The sequence below is a fragment of the Scatophagus argus genome, chromosome 24, assembly GCF_020382885.2.
Source record: "Scatophagus argus isolate fScaArg1 chromosome 24, fScaArg1.pri, whole genome shotgun sequence".
NCBI classification, from domain to species: Eukaryota; Metazoa; Chordata; class Actinopteri; family Scatophagidae; genus Scatophagus; species Scatophagus argus.
In genome coordinates, this window is record NC_058516.1 from 11,380,172 (window position 1) to 11,394,871 (window position 14,700).

At 41.1% G+C, this 14,700-nt stretch overlaps 2 protein-coding genes and 1 non-coding gene across 3 annotated transcripts; 1 reads left to right on the top strand and 2 right to left on the bottom strand.

The window, feature by feature from the left end:
* Window positions 1–680: 680 nt before the first annotated feature.
* On the bottom strand, window positions 681–5,919 carry LOC124055572 (dTDP-D-glucose 4,6-dehydratase-like). Its single transcript, XM_046382486.1, has 12 exons — window positions 5,671–5,919; window positions 5,210–5,276; window positions 5,030–5,098; window positions 4,792–4,882; window positions 4,465–4,613; window positions 4,267–4,365; window positions 4,067–4,126; window positions 3,553–3,596; window positions 3,258–3,423; window positions 3,070–3,125; window positions 2,843–2,940; window positions 681–2,645 (listed from the first exon to the last, which is right to left on the bottom strand). The coding sequence occupies exons 1-12, from the start codon at window positions 5,715–5,717 to the stop codon at window positions 2,551–2,553; spliced, it is 1,041 nt and encodes a 346-aa protein (XP_046238442.1). The 5' UTR covers window positions 5,718–5,919; the 3' UTR covers window positions 681–2,550.
* A 570-nt stretch (window positions 5,920–6,489) lies between these two features.
* On the top strand, window positions 6,490–13,500 carry gpr180 (G protein-coupled receptor 180). Its single transcript, XM_046382485.1, has 10 exons — window positions 6,490–6,747; window positions 7,381–7,524; window positions 7,648–7,742; window positions 8,383–8,488; window positions 8,891–9,071; window positions 9,453–9,502; window positions 9,630–9,787; window positions 9,880–10,077; window positions 10,177–10,254; window positions 10,719–13,500. The coding sequence occupies exons 1-10, from the start codon at window positions 6,510–6,512 to the stop codon at window positions 10,872–10,874; spliced, it is 1,404 nt and encodes a 467-aa protein (XP_046238441.1). The 5' UTR covers window positions 6,490–6,509; the 3' UTR covers window positions 10,875–13,500.
* A 573-nt stretch (window positions 13,501–14,073) lies between these two features.
* On the bottom strand, window positions 14,074–14,155 carry trnas-cga. The gene has a single exon. It is a non-coding gene; the product is annotated as a tRNA-Ser (tRNA).
* Between the last annotated feature and the right edge of the window lie 545 nt (window positions 14,156–14,700).

Here is a 14,700-nt window from a genome sequence, read left to right on the forward strand (position 1 = left end):
GTATAAATTGTTTTTAAAATCCATAAATAACTCAACTGTCGCTGGTCATGCTGCACGCGCATCTTTTCGTGTTCGGTCAGGCTGTTTTTGCTGACAGAGCCCCCCAGAGCAGTGTAGGAGTTCTCTTATAAGTTGGCAGTGCTCCTCCTATTGCTTCCTAGTCCTTATGATGCACACCAGTGGCATCGCTGTAATGATGGCATAGTTGGTTCAACACCGGCCCAGACATTCAAGTTCCCCTCAGGAATGATTTGAATCTTTTCATTTAGGACCATTTCCATCAAAATTAAGTTTATGCAAACCTTTGGTTCTTGACCCAGTACCTACCTACTTCTTGGTAAATCTGAGCATGCTAGTACTTTGAATAAAATGGCGACCACGGTAAGCATCTACACTGATCAGCCATAGCATGAAAACCACTGCTAGGTGAAATAAATGACATTGATCACCTTGTAACCGTGCAATGTTGTGGTTCGACTGCCATCGCAAGGCAGTCGCTACAATATGTGCAAGTTGTGTCACATGAGGAAGCACGGACAGTTGTATTACAGTTGACTGTGACATATTAAGAGAAGCATCCTACACGGGTTACTTTCAAAGTCACATTGGACTCAGTATCAGATCCATAAACCTGTTTGTGCAACAGGTTCCATTGCCAATAGTAATGATAATAAACCATAAACAGCCATATTTTTTTTAATTGGCGGACAAAATTTGAGACAACACCATCATATATGCCAAGGTTTGGATTAAAAGAAAATTAACAAAATGTTACGATCAAAGACCATTTTGTAAAAAAAAAAATACCAACAAAAAAAAAAAAAAAAAGAACAGCAACAACATGCAGTACAAAAAACAAGTGTCCAGATTCTCTCCAAGTCAGATGTTGTTTTTTATTTTTGTTTTGTTCTGTTTTGGTTTTTTTTTTGTTTGTTTGTTTGTTTTTTTTAGTCTGTACACTTTTCCTTCCTGTTAATACCCTTGTTGTGAATGTCTGGCAAGTGGTGATCTTTAAAGTCTTCATAACACAGAATTAACTGTGGTTCTAGTTGTTGTGATTTGCATATGTTCAGGCGTCAGTGTGTTGATGCTCATTTGCGGGAGCCTCTGGCCAATCAGAAATGGGGAGGGGGGAAAAAAAAAAAAGACGACCTGGTGACGTCCATGCAGGCGTCATTTACTTGAAGGAGTTTTTAGTGCAACTTAAACCTGATTCAGGTCCTCATCTGCCTCTTGTATGAGCATATGATATTTGCAGCTGTTTGTAATGTTACTATAGGTTTATAGCACAGGCATTCTGCACCTTTTCCGGGACAAATCCATGTGTCCAACAATAGCAACCTCAACGGACCAGAATGCAGCCCCAGCAAGGTCCACTATTTCAGTGACAGATCAAACCGATGGTACACCACATTTTTCTGCCTTTTTTGTACGCAGAAAAACAATCGTGTAAGTTTTAAGCTGCTGACAAAAGGCATTCTGGGAAACAAAGTGAGGACACCAAACGAATACAACACTTGCAGCTTAATTTAACTTTCAGTTCAATAAACATAGGATGGTTATTGCAAAAAAAACAAAACAAAAAAAAAAAAAAAACAACAACTGTGTAGTCATGTTTAGGAATGATTGCATTTTAGAGACTGAACTGAAATTAAATAAAGCCCAGTGTTGTCGCCGTTACTGACTGGCCAGACCCCTCAGCGTGGACACATAACACCTCTGGCCTGCTAGTTAGTATTTGCTTTGTGTATTAGTTTTAGCAGTTGTGCACGAAGAGGAGCACTGCACGAAGAAGAAAACTGTGCATCTATTCTGATTTTACCACAAATAAAAGTTTGGATTTGCAAATGTAATCGGCGTTTTCATTCTCCTTCCTCTTCATATGTGTGTCTTTAAAAAGTGTGGGAGTTTAGATGATTGGGCAAAGCAAAAAACGGTGTACAATACCTTTAAATGAATATTATTTATTTGCAATTAAATACATTCTACAAATGATATAAAAAAAATATTTCTTTAGAATGTGCATAAAACACAACTGACCGATAGACAGTTCGCTGCACTTCAACTTCCTTTCCTTCCGTTTTAACGCTACTCAAAAGCTAGCCGACTGACACCGGCGTATATTTGATCATCAGATTTACAAACTACCTACTGAATATGAACTTCAAAGGAAACCTGGCGTTGGAAATGAGACAAAGACATCAGGTACATAGCTTCACATAAATCCTGAAACATACCTCGTGGAATTACTGTCTACATATTCCGCAGGGTATGTTTCAGCAAAATAACACCTCTTGTCAACATCAGTCATTAATATCAAGATAAAGTGCTTTGATTTCCAGGTGAAACTTTGGTTTGAAGGGAGGCACTGCCTTCCTGTTGTCTGGCACTTGGGGAGCCAATTGGTCCAACAATCATCCATCCATTTTCTATACCGCATGCTAATGCTAATATGGCTGTAAATCAGCCATATTAGCATCTGTGCTACACAGATATGTGAAATAATTCGAGTCGCTGCTCCGTCTGTCTGCGAAGAACAACCGAGTCCACTTATTTGTTGATAGCTTGTTCAGGCTCGCCTCTGATTGGTCCACGATCCTTGCTTGTGTCTGACCAAAAGTCCGGGTTGTCTAGGTACCATTTGACTAAACACACACACAGACACAAGAAAGAATTAATAAGATACATTACCATGGAGGGAACCTTTGTATACATTTCTCTTCCTTTGCTTTTATCAATATTTTAACAGCTTGGGCTGCAGCCTACACCTTTTTTTAGCTTTAATATACTGACCCTGTCTTGCTTTACTTCTGTAGAGATCTGTGTGTGTGTGTTACTGTACCGGTGTGTCTGATGCCTTCAGCCCAGGACACCTGAGCTCTCCAGCCTAGCTGCTGCAGCTTCTCACACTTGATGGGGTAGCGCAGGTCGACACGTGGCCTACAGAACAGAGGTGAAAGGTCGGCGCTTGACGTTTTGGACGTGCATAACTTTTCACGAGGACAAGACACCAAGTCCTCCAAGATTTTAATATTTGCGCTGAGTGACTTTGGAACATTTTTCACTCACCTGTCAGGCACAAACTCGAGCCAGTCGGTCACCTCAGAGTCTGGCACGTTCTTGACCTAAAAAAAAAAAACAACAAAAAAACAGAACAACTTTAATAAGTGTTTAACTTTCTTCTTTCCAGTCAAGATATTCGATTTTATGTATTTCTGTCTTCTGTGCTACCAGGTGACAACAGTTTCTAAACCCACCATCTGAACAAGCTCCCGAGCCAGTTGTATGATGGGAATCTCGCAGTTTGTTCCCATGTTGTAGATTTCTCCCACAATCCCTTCCTCCAGAACCAACAAGAAGGCGTTGATGGCGTCGTCGACAAACAGGAAGTGGCGGGATTTAGGGAGGGTTCCCTGGATTGTGCTGCAGGACAGAAGCAGAAACCCGAGTTAGAAACTGTACTATTATGTTGCTTTAATTTTCTAAAACAACTACTGCATCTGGATTATAACTACAAGGTTTGTCAGCCTTTCCAAAATCAAACACACTTACCATTTCTTGTCCATTTGCAAGAGGGAGAGAAACCTTGGAATGACCTGAAAGATCAAGAAGACGACTGTCGGCCTCACAGCTCAGAGAAATTCTGTAAGATTACGCAGCGCTGAGTTTCAAATTGAAAATCTGCATTCCACTTCAACTTCAATTTCAATTTATTTATATAGCACCTTATACAATCAAAATTGTCTCTAGATACTTTACAGAAACCCAGAGCCTGAACCCCCGAGCAAGCAGACAGTGGCAAGGAAAAACTCCCTTTTAACAGGAAGAAACCTTGAGCAGAACCCTGCTCGCAAGGGAGAACTATCCTGCTGATAGTCGGGAAGGTGAAGGGGGGGAAAGAAGAGGTAGACAGGACAGAGAGGATGAAAAAGAGAGAGAGAGAGAAACATACATGCAATAAACATCATAATTTACAAGGACAGACATGACAGGTTGTTATAATTGGAATTCTGAAGACACTTGAAGTTTAAATTAACGGATAAGATTAACGGTCCGGGTTCTGTACCTTCTCAGTGTACTGCCTGGGCCCGTAGATGTTGTTGCTCCTGGTGATGATGATGGGAAACTGGTAATAGATCAACAGAGCACAGAGCAGAATTACTATAGTCAAAGTGTGATCCTGAAACTAAAATTGAATGAAGCAACTTTTGTCATGCCGTTCTGTGTGATTCCAAGTATTCTCAACTATTCTGCCTGTGTGTCTACCTTATATTTGTCCCAGTATGACCTGACCAGGTACTCAGCAGCTGCTTTAGTGGCGGAGTACGGATTGGAGGGCCTCACCGGACTGTTCTCGTCAAACACCTTCAGAGAACAAAACAGCCAATATCCAAGTCACCAAATGACTTCAAAACAAAAAAAATAAAACCCTGCAATCCATCAGCCGAACCGCCGCTCACTGACTTCATCCAGACTGGCTCCGTAAACTTCATCAGTGCTGACGTAGATGAAACGCCTCGGCTGGTGTCGCGCCCGATGGGCTGCTGCCAGTAAAACCCTGGTTCCGTCGATGTTAACGCGCCGGAAGGTAGACGGGGATTCAAATGATGACTCTGAGGAGAGGGGGAAAGGTGAAAAAAGAATCACGATATCGGAACTGTTCCGATATCGTGACATCGTACTAACCCTAGGGTTAGGGTTAACCCTAACCAAAAAAACAAGTGGTTGACAAAAGCCCCCAGAAAAGCAGCTTCCCCAAATAAGCCTACTGTTTGAACAACTTGTGCTCACCGACGTGCGTTTTGGCTGCCAGGTGAAAGACAACATCGATGTTTTCCGTTGTGAAAATGTGATTCACCAGCCGTGAGTTGCACACATCTCCCTGGTGAAGAGAGGAAGATTTAAATAACTTTACTACTAGTTATTAAATGTCACTGTTAACCTGCCTGCTTTAGGTTCATGAGTTTTTTAATTTCTTCTTTATGATTCATTTATTAGTGTTCTAACTGATCTAACACTGAGGTCTCACTCTGATAAAGGTGTAGTTTGCTCTGTCTTCAACGCTCTCCAGACTCTTGGGACTGCAGCAGTAATCCAACTGGAAGAGATCAGACAGTGACAGATGCTAATGCTACATTACATACAGTATACTTAATGGTCAACCCACTTTGGGTTGGAAACCGGGAGGGAAGGGTGACATCACACTTACATTATCCAGGTTAACAATTCTCCAGTCAGGGTGTGCGTAGACCAGTGTACACACAAGATGAGAACCACTGGAGAGATATGTGAGACAGGACAAAACACCTCTGCTGTTTATGGCAACACATATTAAAAATCAGTCTGTTATGTATGGTCTTGCTCACTAATGCACATCGCTCGTACATTAGACACGGAATTAATCGAATGAATCGAACGCGCACGCACAAGAAAGCCGTTCCTGCGTTTCTTTGCGCTTCTTACGTCAAAAACGCAGTGTCAGTACCAGGCTGACTGTATCAAGGAAATTAGGCAAAATTGTGATTAACTGTTTGGTTTTAGGTGCGTTGGTGTGACATTAGTAAGGGAAGCTTGAGAGAAAAGTGTCATTGCCTAATGAAAATGAACGGCTAACCAGTAGTGGACAATTCATATTTTTCTCTTCAGTATGAATTCACTACATGAACTCACATAAATCCAGAACCCCCAGTCACTAGAATAGTCCTGTTGAAGTCCATCCTCTGCTCATCGACACTCAATATGAGTAGCTGTCAATTCACATTAAGCTCTTCAACTGATATAATAAACGTATGTTAATCGTTTTATTACGTTTTATTATTGAATACTCCGTTATTGAGCTTGCGAGCTAACTGGCAGTACGAGTAGGTTAGTACGGAAGTTATCTATTTTCGCATTTTGTGTCGTGTGCGACAGTCGCCAACTGTTTTACGGCAGTGTTGACACGTTGAAAATGGGCGGAACATTAAACGCATGCAGACTGGTTACTACGCTCTCATTGGTTGTTTTTTTGTGACGACATGAAAGAGCAGCTGTTTGATTGTTTGAATCCTAAGTCAATCAAACTGTCGGTACTGCACTCTAGACAAGGCAACATGTCAAGATCCTAAAATAAACAAGTGTACGTCCGGAAGTTATTTTCAAAATTGAAGTGTTTAGTCAAACCTGGTTGGTTTAAACTTAATTCACACGTCTTTTTCCGAAGGTTTACGTGGATTTTAATTGGTCATGAAACATATTAAAGTTTGTAACCTTAGATATGCAACAGGAAAGCGTACTCAGGAAATATGCTGTCGTAACTCAATTCAGTCTTGTGCTTTTTAAAATATATTATAGCTTCTTTAAATCCCTAATTTAATAGAAAAATTCCCATGAGCGAGTCTTAATGATTTGTCACTTTGATATTTTTTCCCCCTCGATGTTGTTCTAGCATTCCCCAAAGTTAAACACGCAGAGCTTTTATTTAAGGACGGGAAACACCCATTTTCCGGTGTTATCCTGCATAATTGAGGATGACTTGCCGTAGCTGGGTTTACTTCTGGCTTCGTGGCTCATTGAATTCGTTTGCTAACGTTTATTTGCCAATAACGTTAAAACGCAACAGGGGGAAAATGTCTTATTTATTAGCCGCATTTCTAGCTGTTGTGCTGCTCAGCTCGGAGGCTTTTGGGAAGACTGTAACGGGACTTTTTAAGAGCGAAGTAGCGAGACAGCAGAACGGCCAGTTCATCACTAAATTCATGTACCAAGGTAACGTTAACGATGCTGATGTGTTGCTGCTAACGTGTCATTTCAGCAGTGGCGGGGTTAGCTTATATTTATTATAAATTTCGACGTGGCGTGATGGCGATGTGTTGATTCAACTGATTTTTATCTTCTTTTTTCCTCTCCTGCTTTTGTATAACTAGCATGTCATCATCACTTTATCCGTTAATGTTTGCACTATTGATTAACACACTTTTGACAACCATATTTTATCTCTCTTTTTTCTCTTTCTTTGTTCCATTCAAAACCGGAAAACATCCTCAGGGTTTTTCTGTCATTTTTAAATATTTTCATTTTGAAATTGAATCTACAGTTAGAAATGGGCCTCTTTAACTATAGAGCAAGGGTGTCTTATTTGCAAATCAAGTAACTGCCATGGATCCCCAGAATTCCAGCGGCCCCTGAAAGCAACACACTCTCTGTCCTTCAACTGTGGATATGTTTTGATCAAAATATATTTGAGAATATGCACTTGGGATACAGTTTATCATCCATTATTTAAACAAAGCAGCCAAAAATGCATGTAATGTGGCAGAGATGTAACTTTCTTGAGCAAAAATAAATATAATTTATTCAATGGCTCGTCCATTCAACATTCTCTTCCTGTCTCTTGTGTAGGTGATAGTGGTCTGTTGGTGTGCAGGCTGGACAACTCTGCTCTGGCTACAGAGAAGGAGTCCAGGTTGCTGCTGTATCAGGACATGGACTCAGACCTGGACAACCTCAGCTGCCCCGAGAGGCTCGCCAAAGCCCATTTCACCAGTAAGGACCAGAGAGTGCTGATCTCCAGCATAGATAGATGAGATGCAACCGTGTTGATTTATTCTTCTTATTCCTCTGCTCTCGTTCTCCCACGCTGTGTGTTCGTCCTCTTCCCTGCTTCAGTTTTCCTCAGTGAAGAAGAACACAATCAGACGATCCCTCGTCAGTCCTCACCCACAGCCTGGATGGCCCTGTATGCTGACAGATATACATGTCAGGTAACAGCAAAATCATTACGACATAAACCCACTGAAAAACATGGTGGGCAGGGATCATATTAGCTTTAGCTAGCTGCATTATCTACATTCCATTTGTTACATTGCATTGGCCTCAAAACGCGTTCTAACGAGCCACAGAGGCAGCTGTAAATAGTTTAGTTTAGGGGATGATTCTCAAAACTAGTTATTTTTACATGTAAAAATAACTCACATAAATAGAAAAGCATCAGATGTAAATACATAATGTCAGTGACTAATTACTTTTGAGTATAAACATGGCAGTCCCCTCACAGGTAGGCTAGAGAGTAACAAATGCTGTTGGCTAGCTAACGTTCCCAGGGATAAAGTGACACAAAACAGGACAGTTTTTGAAACGACTATAGCGCCAATTCAATTTTATTTATATAGCGCCTTTTACAATCAAGAGACCCAGAGCCTGAACCCCCAAGCAAGCAGACAGTGGCAAGGAAAAACTCCCTTTTAACAGGAAGAAACCTTGAGCAGGACCCGGCAATTCACAACAAAAGTTATCTCATTACACTTTCCAATTAGAGCAGGTCTAGACCGTACTCTTTAATTAAATTTCGTAATACTTAGCCTTGTCTCTCTCTCTCTCTCTGTTTCCCATCTGTCTCTTCAGGGCAACGCAGTCATTCCTTCTCATGCTGATCTCAGTTTTACTGTCCTGCTGTTCAACGCGGACTCGGCTGGAAATCCTCTGGAGCACTTCAGCGCTGAGGAGGCGGGTCAGTCGTCGTCACTACTCCCACCCCACCACTGTCAAATATCAGGTTTTTCAGCTAAACTCTGTGGTGAAAACATGAGATTTAAGAAAGGGTACACAACTTCTAACTACGATTCTCTGGGTTCATTGTATTTGATCATTAACAGATGAAAATTTGGAATCCAAAGTGCTTGAAACTGCCATGTTTTGTCAACCTATAGAGGCACACCCGGTGCGTTATGCTTGTGAGGAAGCTTTGTGTTAAATCTTCAAATGATAGAAAGTGTTTGATACCCACACCCTGCACAGAATTGTATCAAAACTGTCTGGTTATGATTTGTAGAATCTGAGAGAAGAGCTTGGTCCTCAGAGAGCTACATCTTTCATGTTTCCTGCATTTATTCTCTTTCTTACTTTCTCCCAGGTCTCCAGAGTTTTTACTTCCTCCTGCTTCTGGCCTACTTTATAGCCTGCTGTATCTATATCCAACCCCTATACCAGGCTCTGAGGAAAGGAGGTCCCATGCACACCGTCCTCAAAGTGCTCACCACTGTGCTTGCATTTCAGGGATGCTCCGCTCTTTGCAACTACATCCACTTGGCCAGGTAGATCCTGGAGAATCTGACATATGATTTCAATATTAACACTCATGTTTCTGAACTTTTTTGGCTTGTGATTCTTAGCTGTGGGAAGTTCTACCAAACAGTTCTCTTATCAGACTTCTTGAAGTAATAATTAATGAGATTTTTTGGGCTTTTTTTTTTTTTTTTTGCCCAACTACCAGTTCAAAACCCCAACACTCACGTTGACATCATAAATTACAAAGAAAAGCAACAAATACTTACTGTGAAGCTGGAGGCAGCAAATGTTTAATATTTCTCCTTAATAAATGAACCAATCAATCGATTATATAAAGTTTTCGCTGAGATTTGTACAGCATGCAGTAATGTGTTTTCTGTTCTGTTCTGTCCCCTTGTGTTCTGCAGGTATTCCAGAGATGGCATTGGTATTCCTCTGATTGGCAGCTTGGCAGAGTGTATGTTCATCTTTCTTAAATATGCCCTTTTTTTATATCTGCTTCTGGCTTGGATTTAGTTTAAAAAAAGAAGGGAACTTAAGTGTCTAATTGTTTCGGGCCCTTTTCTTTTCCACTTCCTTTGCAGTCTGGGATATGGTGTCCCAGGTGTCCATGCTGTACATGCTACTGAGTCTGTGTATGGGCTGGACTCTGAGCCGAGGCAGGAAACCTCAGTCCAGACCTCTGCAGTGGGAACAGTCTCCAGCTTCCACAGCAGTTGCCGTCGGCGGAGTCATTACGCAGGTTAGATTTGAGGCGTATGGTCAAATCTACCTTTCATTAGAAATACATCAGCATCATACCAGAGCTATACAGGCTGAATCTATCATTTTCAGGGAGTGTTGCTGCTGTGGGAGCAGTATTCAGAATCCGAGAGCGAACATCACAGCTACCACGCCCAGCAGAGTCTGGCAGGACTCCTCCTCATGGCTCTGAGAGTGGCCCTGGCCTTGCTGTTGGCCTCCGTCCTCTACCAGATCATCTCCACTGAGAGGAGCACCCTGAAGAGAGACTTCTACCTCTGCTTCGCCAAGGTAAGCCCGCGCGGCGTGCTAATACGCCCTCGAACAAAGAAATATTTCCGTGCAGCTGCTCCAGCTTCTTCTGTGGTCTTTCCTTTGTGTTCTCTGCAGGGGTGCTTCCTGTGGTTCCTCTGCCACCCTGTCCTCTTCCTCATGTCCGTTATCTTCAACGAGCACCAGAGGGAGAAGGTCTGAACACGCAAACAGATCACAGTTTAGAAGATTAGATTTGTGCTTTATTGTTTCAGTAAAAAGTGCAAAAGTCAACATCCGTCAAATTGCTCTGATGGATTTATGCAGTATATTTGATTTATTTTGGAGATAGATGACCTCAATTTTGGCCTATTTGTCTGACTTTTGCAACATTCTTGTATTATAGCACCAGTTGGTTCTATATATATTTTCTGGAGCATACATCTTTACAGCTTAACAGAGAAGCTAAGGAGCAGTGATATAAATATATATATATATTTTTAGGGGGAACATCCATAAAAACTCACAGTTAGAGACTAGCTGGTGAACACAGTGGAGCTTTTAGCACCCGAGGAGACGCCCCAATCAGGAGGTGTTGGAGACCAAACCAGAGCTAAAAGGAGAATGAATATTATCCACATGCCATCTCTAAGTCTCTACCTCATCTTCCCTCTCTGTAGGTGGTGACTATCGGTGTGATCCTCTGCCAGTCCATCTCCATGGTGATCCTCTACCAGCTCTTCCTGTCTCGTTCTCTCTACTGGGAGGTCTCCTCTCTCTCCTCTGTGTCTCTGCCGCTTACCATGTCCAGGACGAACCACAGGGGGCGCTACTGAGAACACATCCACGGTCGCGCTTTACCTGAACGCGTCACGGGGCGAGGGGAGAACATGCTACGACACTAGGGCCTCCCCCTAAGCTCCTGCAGTGTCAGGGGAAGGGAGATGAAATGGAGGATGCAAGAAGTGCAGTAACACTGCAGGGGCTGTTCTGTTTTTTTGCTGGTGCTGCCTCTTTGGAGAACAGTAATAGCCACTAGTAAGCAAAGGAACTATAGGTGAGGTCACAGAATGACCAGAAGAAGATATTTACAGCAACAAACTACCTCTAGTTTCAAATGACTTTAGACTGGAATATCTAATGCAGGATCTCCTGGAATAGGGACACTTTCTTGCGCTCTCCAACATTTTAGGACGTGTCTGCTTCTGAGGTAGGTTTCAAGAGTGGAGAAATGATAGGTTGAATCATCCACACAGTACAGATGGTTCTTTGGACCTTGAGGGCGCAATCCCAACATCAGCATACCTGAGAAGGTTGTGTCTGAGGAAACTTCTCCTGTGCCCTTGGCTTTGATAATCATTCACTCGGTGGAATCCACAGATTTACTGTGAAGGAAAAGACAAAGCACAGGGACGCATTACACCAACCGCTTAGCTATGGTGTAAGACTTAGCATCCATATTCTGCTCAATAAACTAGACTTCAAATTGCCAAAGAGATGATAGAAGTTTTTTGTGTTAAAGGATAGAGCTGGCGTTGTTCCGCATTTCATTTTCCTTGTCAACAAATCCCATGAAATGACAACACCGACAATTGTTGAAGGAAGGAACACATCGTCCAGTGCAACAGCGTGGGCCACAGTATGTCAGGTTTTAGATTTTAGTCTTGTCATAGAAATTATTTACTGTAAGAGAATAGAGTAATAAATGGGTAAGTCAATGGTTCAGTATGTGGTAGGATTGATGTGTCACTCTGGAGAAACAGATGGAGGTCGAGAGGTAATTGACTAGAATGAAGAATGGTCAGGCGCAAGGGTGGGTAAAGTCTGGACTGACGGATTCAGTATGAGGCCAGGTACAAAGATTTGGATTTTCAGTTAGCCAAGTAAGGATTGGTGAACTTTGTCTGTTCAGAGTGATTAATGTGAGCCAAAACTGTGCGCTCCCTGTACATCACAGAGTAAGCTGTACTCGTTACCGTTTTATGCTAATTTCTTCACCGTCAGCATGAATCTATGAGCTGATAGCAGGGATGCGCAACAATATCTGCATGTCATAAGCATTGGCTGCTAGGTGCTTTACAGAGACCCAGAGCCTGAACACCCCTCTGAGCAAGCAGACGGTGGCAAGGAAAAACTCCCTTTTAACAGGAAGAAACCTTGAGCGGGACCCGGCTCACAAGGGAGAACTATTGTGCTGATAGTTGACTGGGTAAAGGAGGAAATAATCAAATACTTGTAAAATCCAATATTGTGAGTCTGTGGCTGAAAAGCTTAAGTCACAGTCACATAAATTGTATGTAGCTGGAGATACACTGCATGAGCTTTGTTTTTTTGTTTTTAAGTTTCATTTTCCATGCCTTGTACCATGAGCTTGAGCACACCACCTAGGCTGTGTTTTAAAGTCGAACAAAAAGCCAAAGTCTACTAAAAAAGCTACAGCCACAGCCCCTTTGTAGCTTCCAATGAATTCCGTGGTGTGAATACTTTCCGATGAAATTCACCAAGTCCACTCATGAGTTCTTACTCTCTCCAGTTATGCAGCTCTGGTCTGGGCACACTGTGACTTCCTGTCCTCTTTCCTTGTCTTAAAGAGACTCTCATGGCAGGTAGTAGTTTAATTTAGGGATTTTCATATGGTGGAGAAAGACAGTCCACTTGAACTGACAGCTGACATGGAGTGTTGATATATTTATTCATTCTTTATTTATTTTTCTAAACGAATAACTGACAAACAGCATATTGTAAAGAAGCTAAATCACTTAGTGCACAAGTTTAGTGTTTGATTTCACTGTTTTATTGAGCCGCGTTTTTTTTTTCTTTCCTTATTGATTTAAAGATAACCTCAGCCGTTCTAGTTCAGATTGTTTTACTTCAGAAATATTCAGCGGATACCACAAAAATACATAAAGTAACCGATGATCACAGCTTTTCGAGGCTGTTTCCCTTGAAATATTTTTAAACTTATGCCATAAACCTTTGAAATAATGTCATAAGATATCCATATTGTATACGTATTGACCCCCCCCCCTCAGCTGGAATGTCTCTAACAAATGCATGACAGAAAAATTAATAGCCACCTGTGTTATGACATTAAACTTTAATATCTTTGGTAATGGTTCGGTTATCACAAAACGTGCAATCTGATTTTTTTTTTTTGTTTTTTCTTGTTATGTAGGTGTAGATTAAAGCAGTGTGTGTGTTTGTGTTATCTGAGCAGCATGTACTGTATGTACACCTTGTATGGGTGCAAGAAAAAATCCAATCTGTTTTGCAGCAGATTACAACAAAATAAATACGAGACTTCCGTTTGTACGTTGTACTTGGTTTGGTTACAGTTACACAAAACAAGTGTCCAGTTTTGTTATTTTTGTTCCCCTCCTTGTTTTATTTATACATAAATAACACAATCTGTGGAATTATGGAACCTGTGATTATTACAGCTGTAATAAAGTAAATAAATACAAGTTAAAGTCACCCAGCTAATCCTAAACACATAATACCTTCATGCTGTACATTGGTTTCATTATTAGAACATAAACTCTATAGTTTTGGGGCTATTTACAATCTGATGGATCTGATGGTCTCTTAATACAAAGCAGTGTGTTGTAACCTTGACCTACATTAACACTGCCTGCTTTTGGATTTGTGTGATGAAACACATGGAATCTGATACATTCAGGTCTGTTTCATTATTTTAAAATAAATCTTGAGGGAATTCTTTATCTATCGGTATGATCATGGTGCTCCAAGGATTGCAATAAAACCTAGGGATCTGTTCAGTAACTGTGCAGTAGTTAATAGTAATTTTTGTGCAATAAAAGCCTTTATGACAGATGATGGTTTTAATTTAGGCTTCTTTGCTTTAAGAAATGCTGTAATTGATCTACATATCCCATTCTCCTAGTGAATAAACTCGTATTCCTCTCATCTGAATCGGTAGCTCTAATAGCATTTCACGAAATCAAATACTGGTTTTTGTCGGTCAAAAAACATTGGCAAAAGCTTTAGCAAAAAAAAGGCAAAAATGTATACAATCGTCACGAACAGGATTCGAACCTGTGCGGGGAAACCCCATTGGATTTCGAGTCCAACGCCTTAACCTCTCGGCCACCGTGACTACGCATGTCACTGTCGGGCCTACGTCTTATATAGCTAATACAGAACGGAATATGAATTTAAGTGTGTAAATATTATGCATAGGGTGAAACATGCATTATAATAATTTTATGAGCCTTTAGGAGTATTTATAGGTTTCCGGTGACCATGTATAAAAAAAAAATATATATCATGCACGTCCTAACCAAACCTAGCTAAACTTACGTTAGCAAACATCGTGTTTTGTTAACCTTGTTTTAGGTCAGTTATTGGTATATTATGCTAAATTTCGATCCTATTAATAATCAAGTGATCTGTTCGGTCATGTGTAATTTGTAATTGCGTGCCAGGAGATCTGTTGCTTGACTAATGTATTTCTTTTCCTTGCTTGGTGTGATTATCTTGAATGATTGACTTGGGAAAGAACACTGGATGGATATACCTAGTAGTGCTAAAAATTTGGTTCAGGGATCTAAAACTATCTCAGTTCCAAAAATCTTTTTTGGGGTGAATGGTAACTGAGTGATGCCAGTTTATTCGAATGCTAGAAACTTCAAGCATGTGCTA

What these genes read in the sequence shown, in the direction of transcription:
- LOC124055572 (XM_046382486.1), bottom strand. Translation starts at nt 5,717, where the DNA reads ATGGACTTCAACAGGACTATTCTAGTGACTGGGGGTTCTGGATTTAT. An exon ending in GAATTGTTAACCTGGATAAT is followed by an intron (nt 5,099 to 5,209) that starts GTAAGTGTGATG and finishes GATCTCTTCCAG; the next exon opens with TTGGATTACTGCTGCAGTCC. An exon ending in TGAAGGCATCAGACACACCG is followed by an intron (nt 2,646 to 2,842) that starts GTACAGTAACAC and finishes GTGTGTGTTTAG; the next exon opens with TCAAATGGTACCTAGACAAC.
- gpr180 (XM_046382485.1), top strand. Translation starts at nt 6,510, where the DNA reads ATGACTTGCCGTAGCTGGGTTTACTTCTGGCTTCGTGGCTCATTGAAT. An exon ending in GATTGGCAGCTTGGCAGAGT is followed by an intron (nt 9,503 to 9,629) that starts GTATGTTCATCT and finishes CTTCCTTTGCAG; the next exon opens with TCTGGGATATGGTGTCCCAG. An exon ending in TCGGCGGAGTCATTACGCAG is followed by an intron (nt 9,788 to 9,879) that starts GTTAGATTTGAG and finishes TATCATTTTCAG; the next exon opens with GGAGTGTTGCTGCTGTGGGA.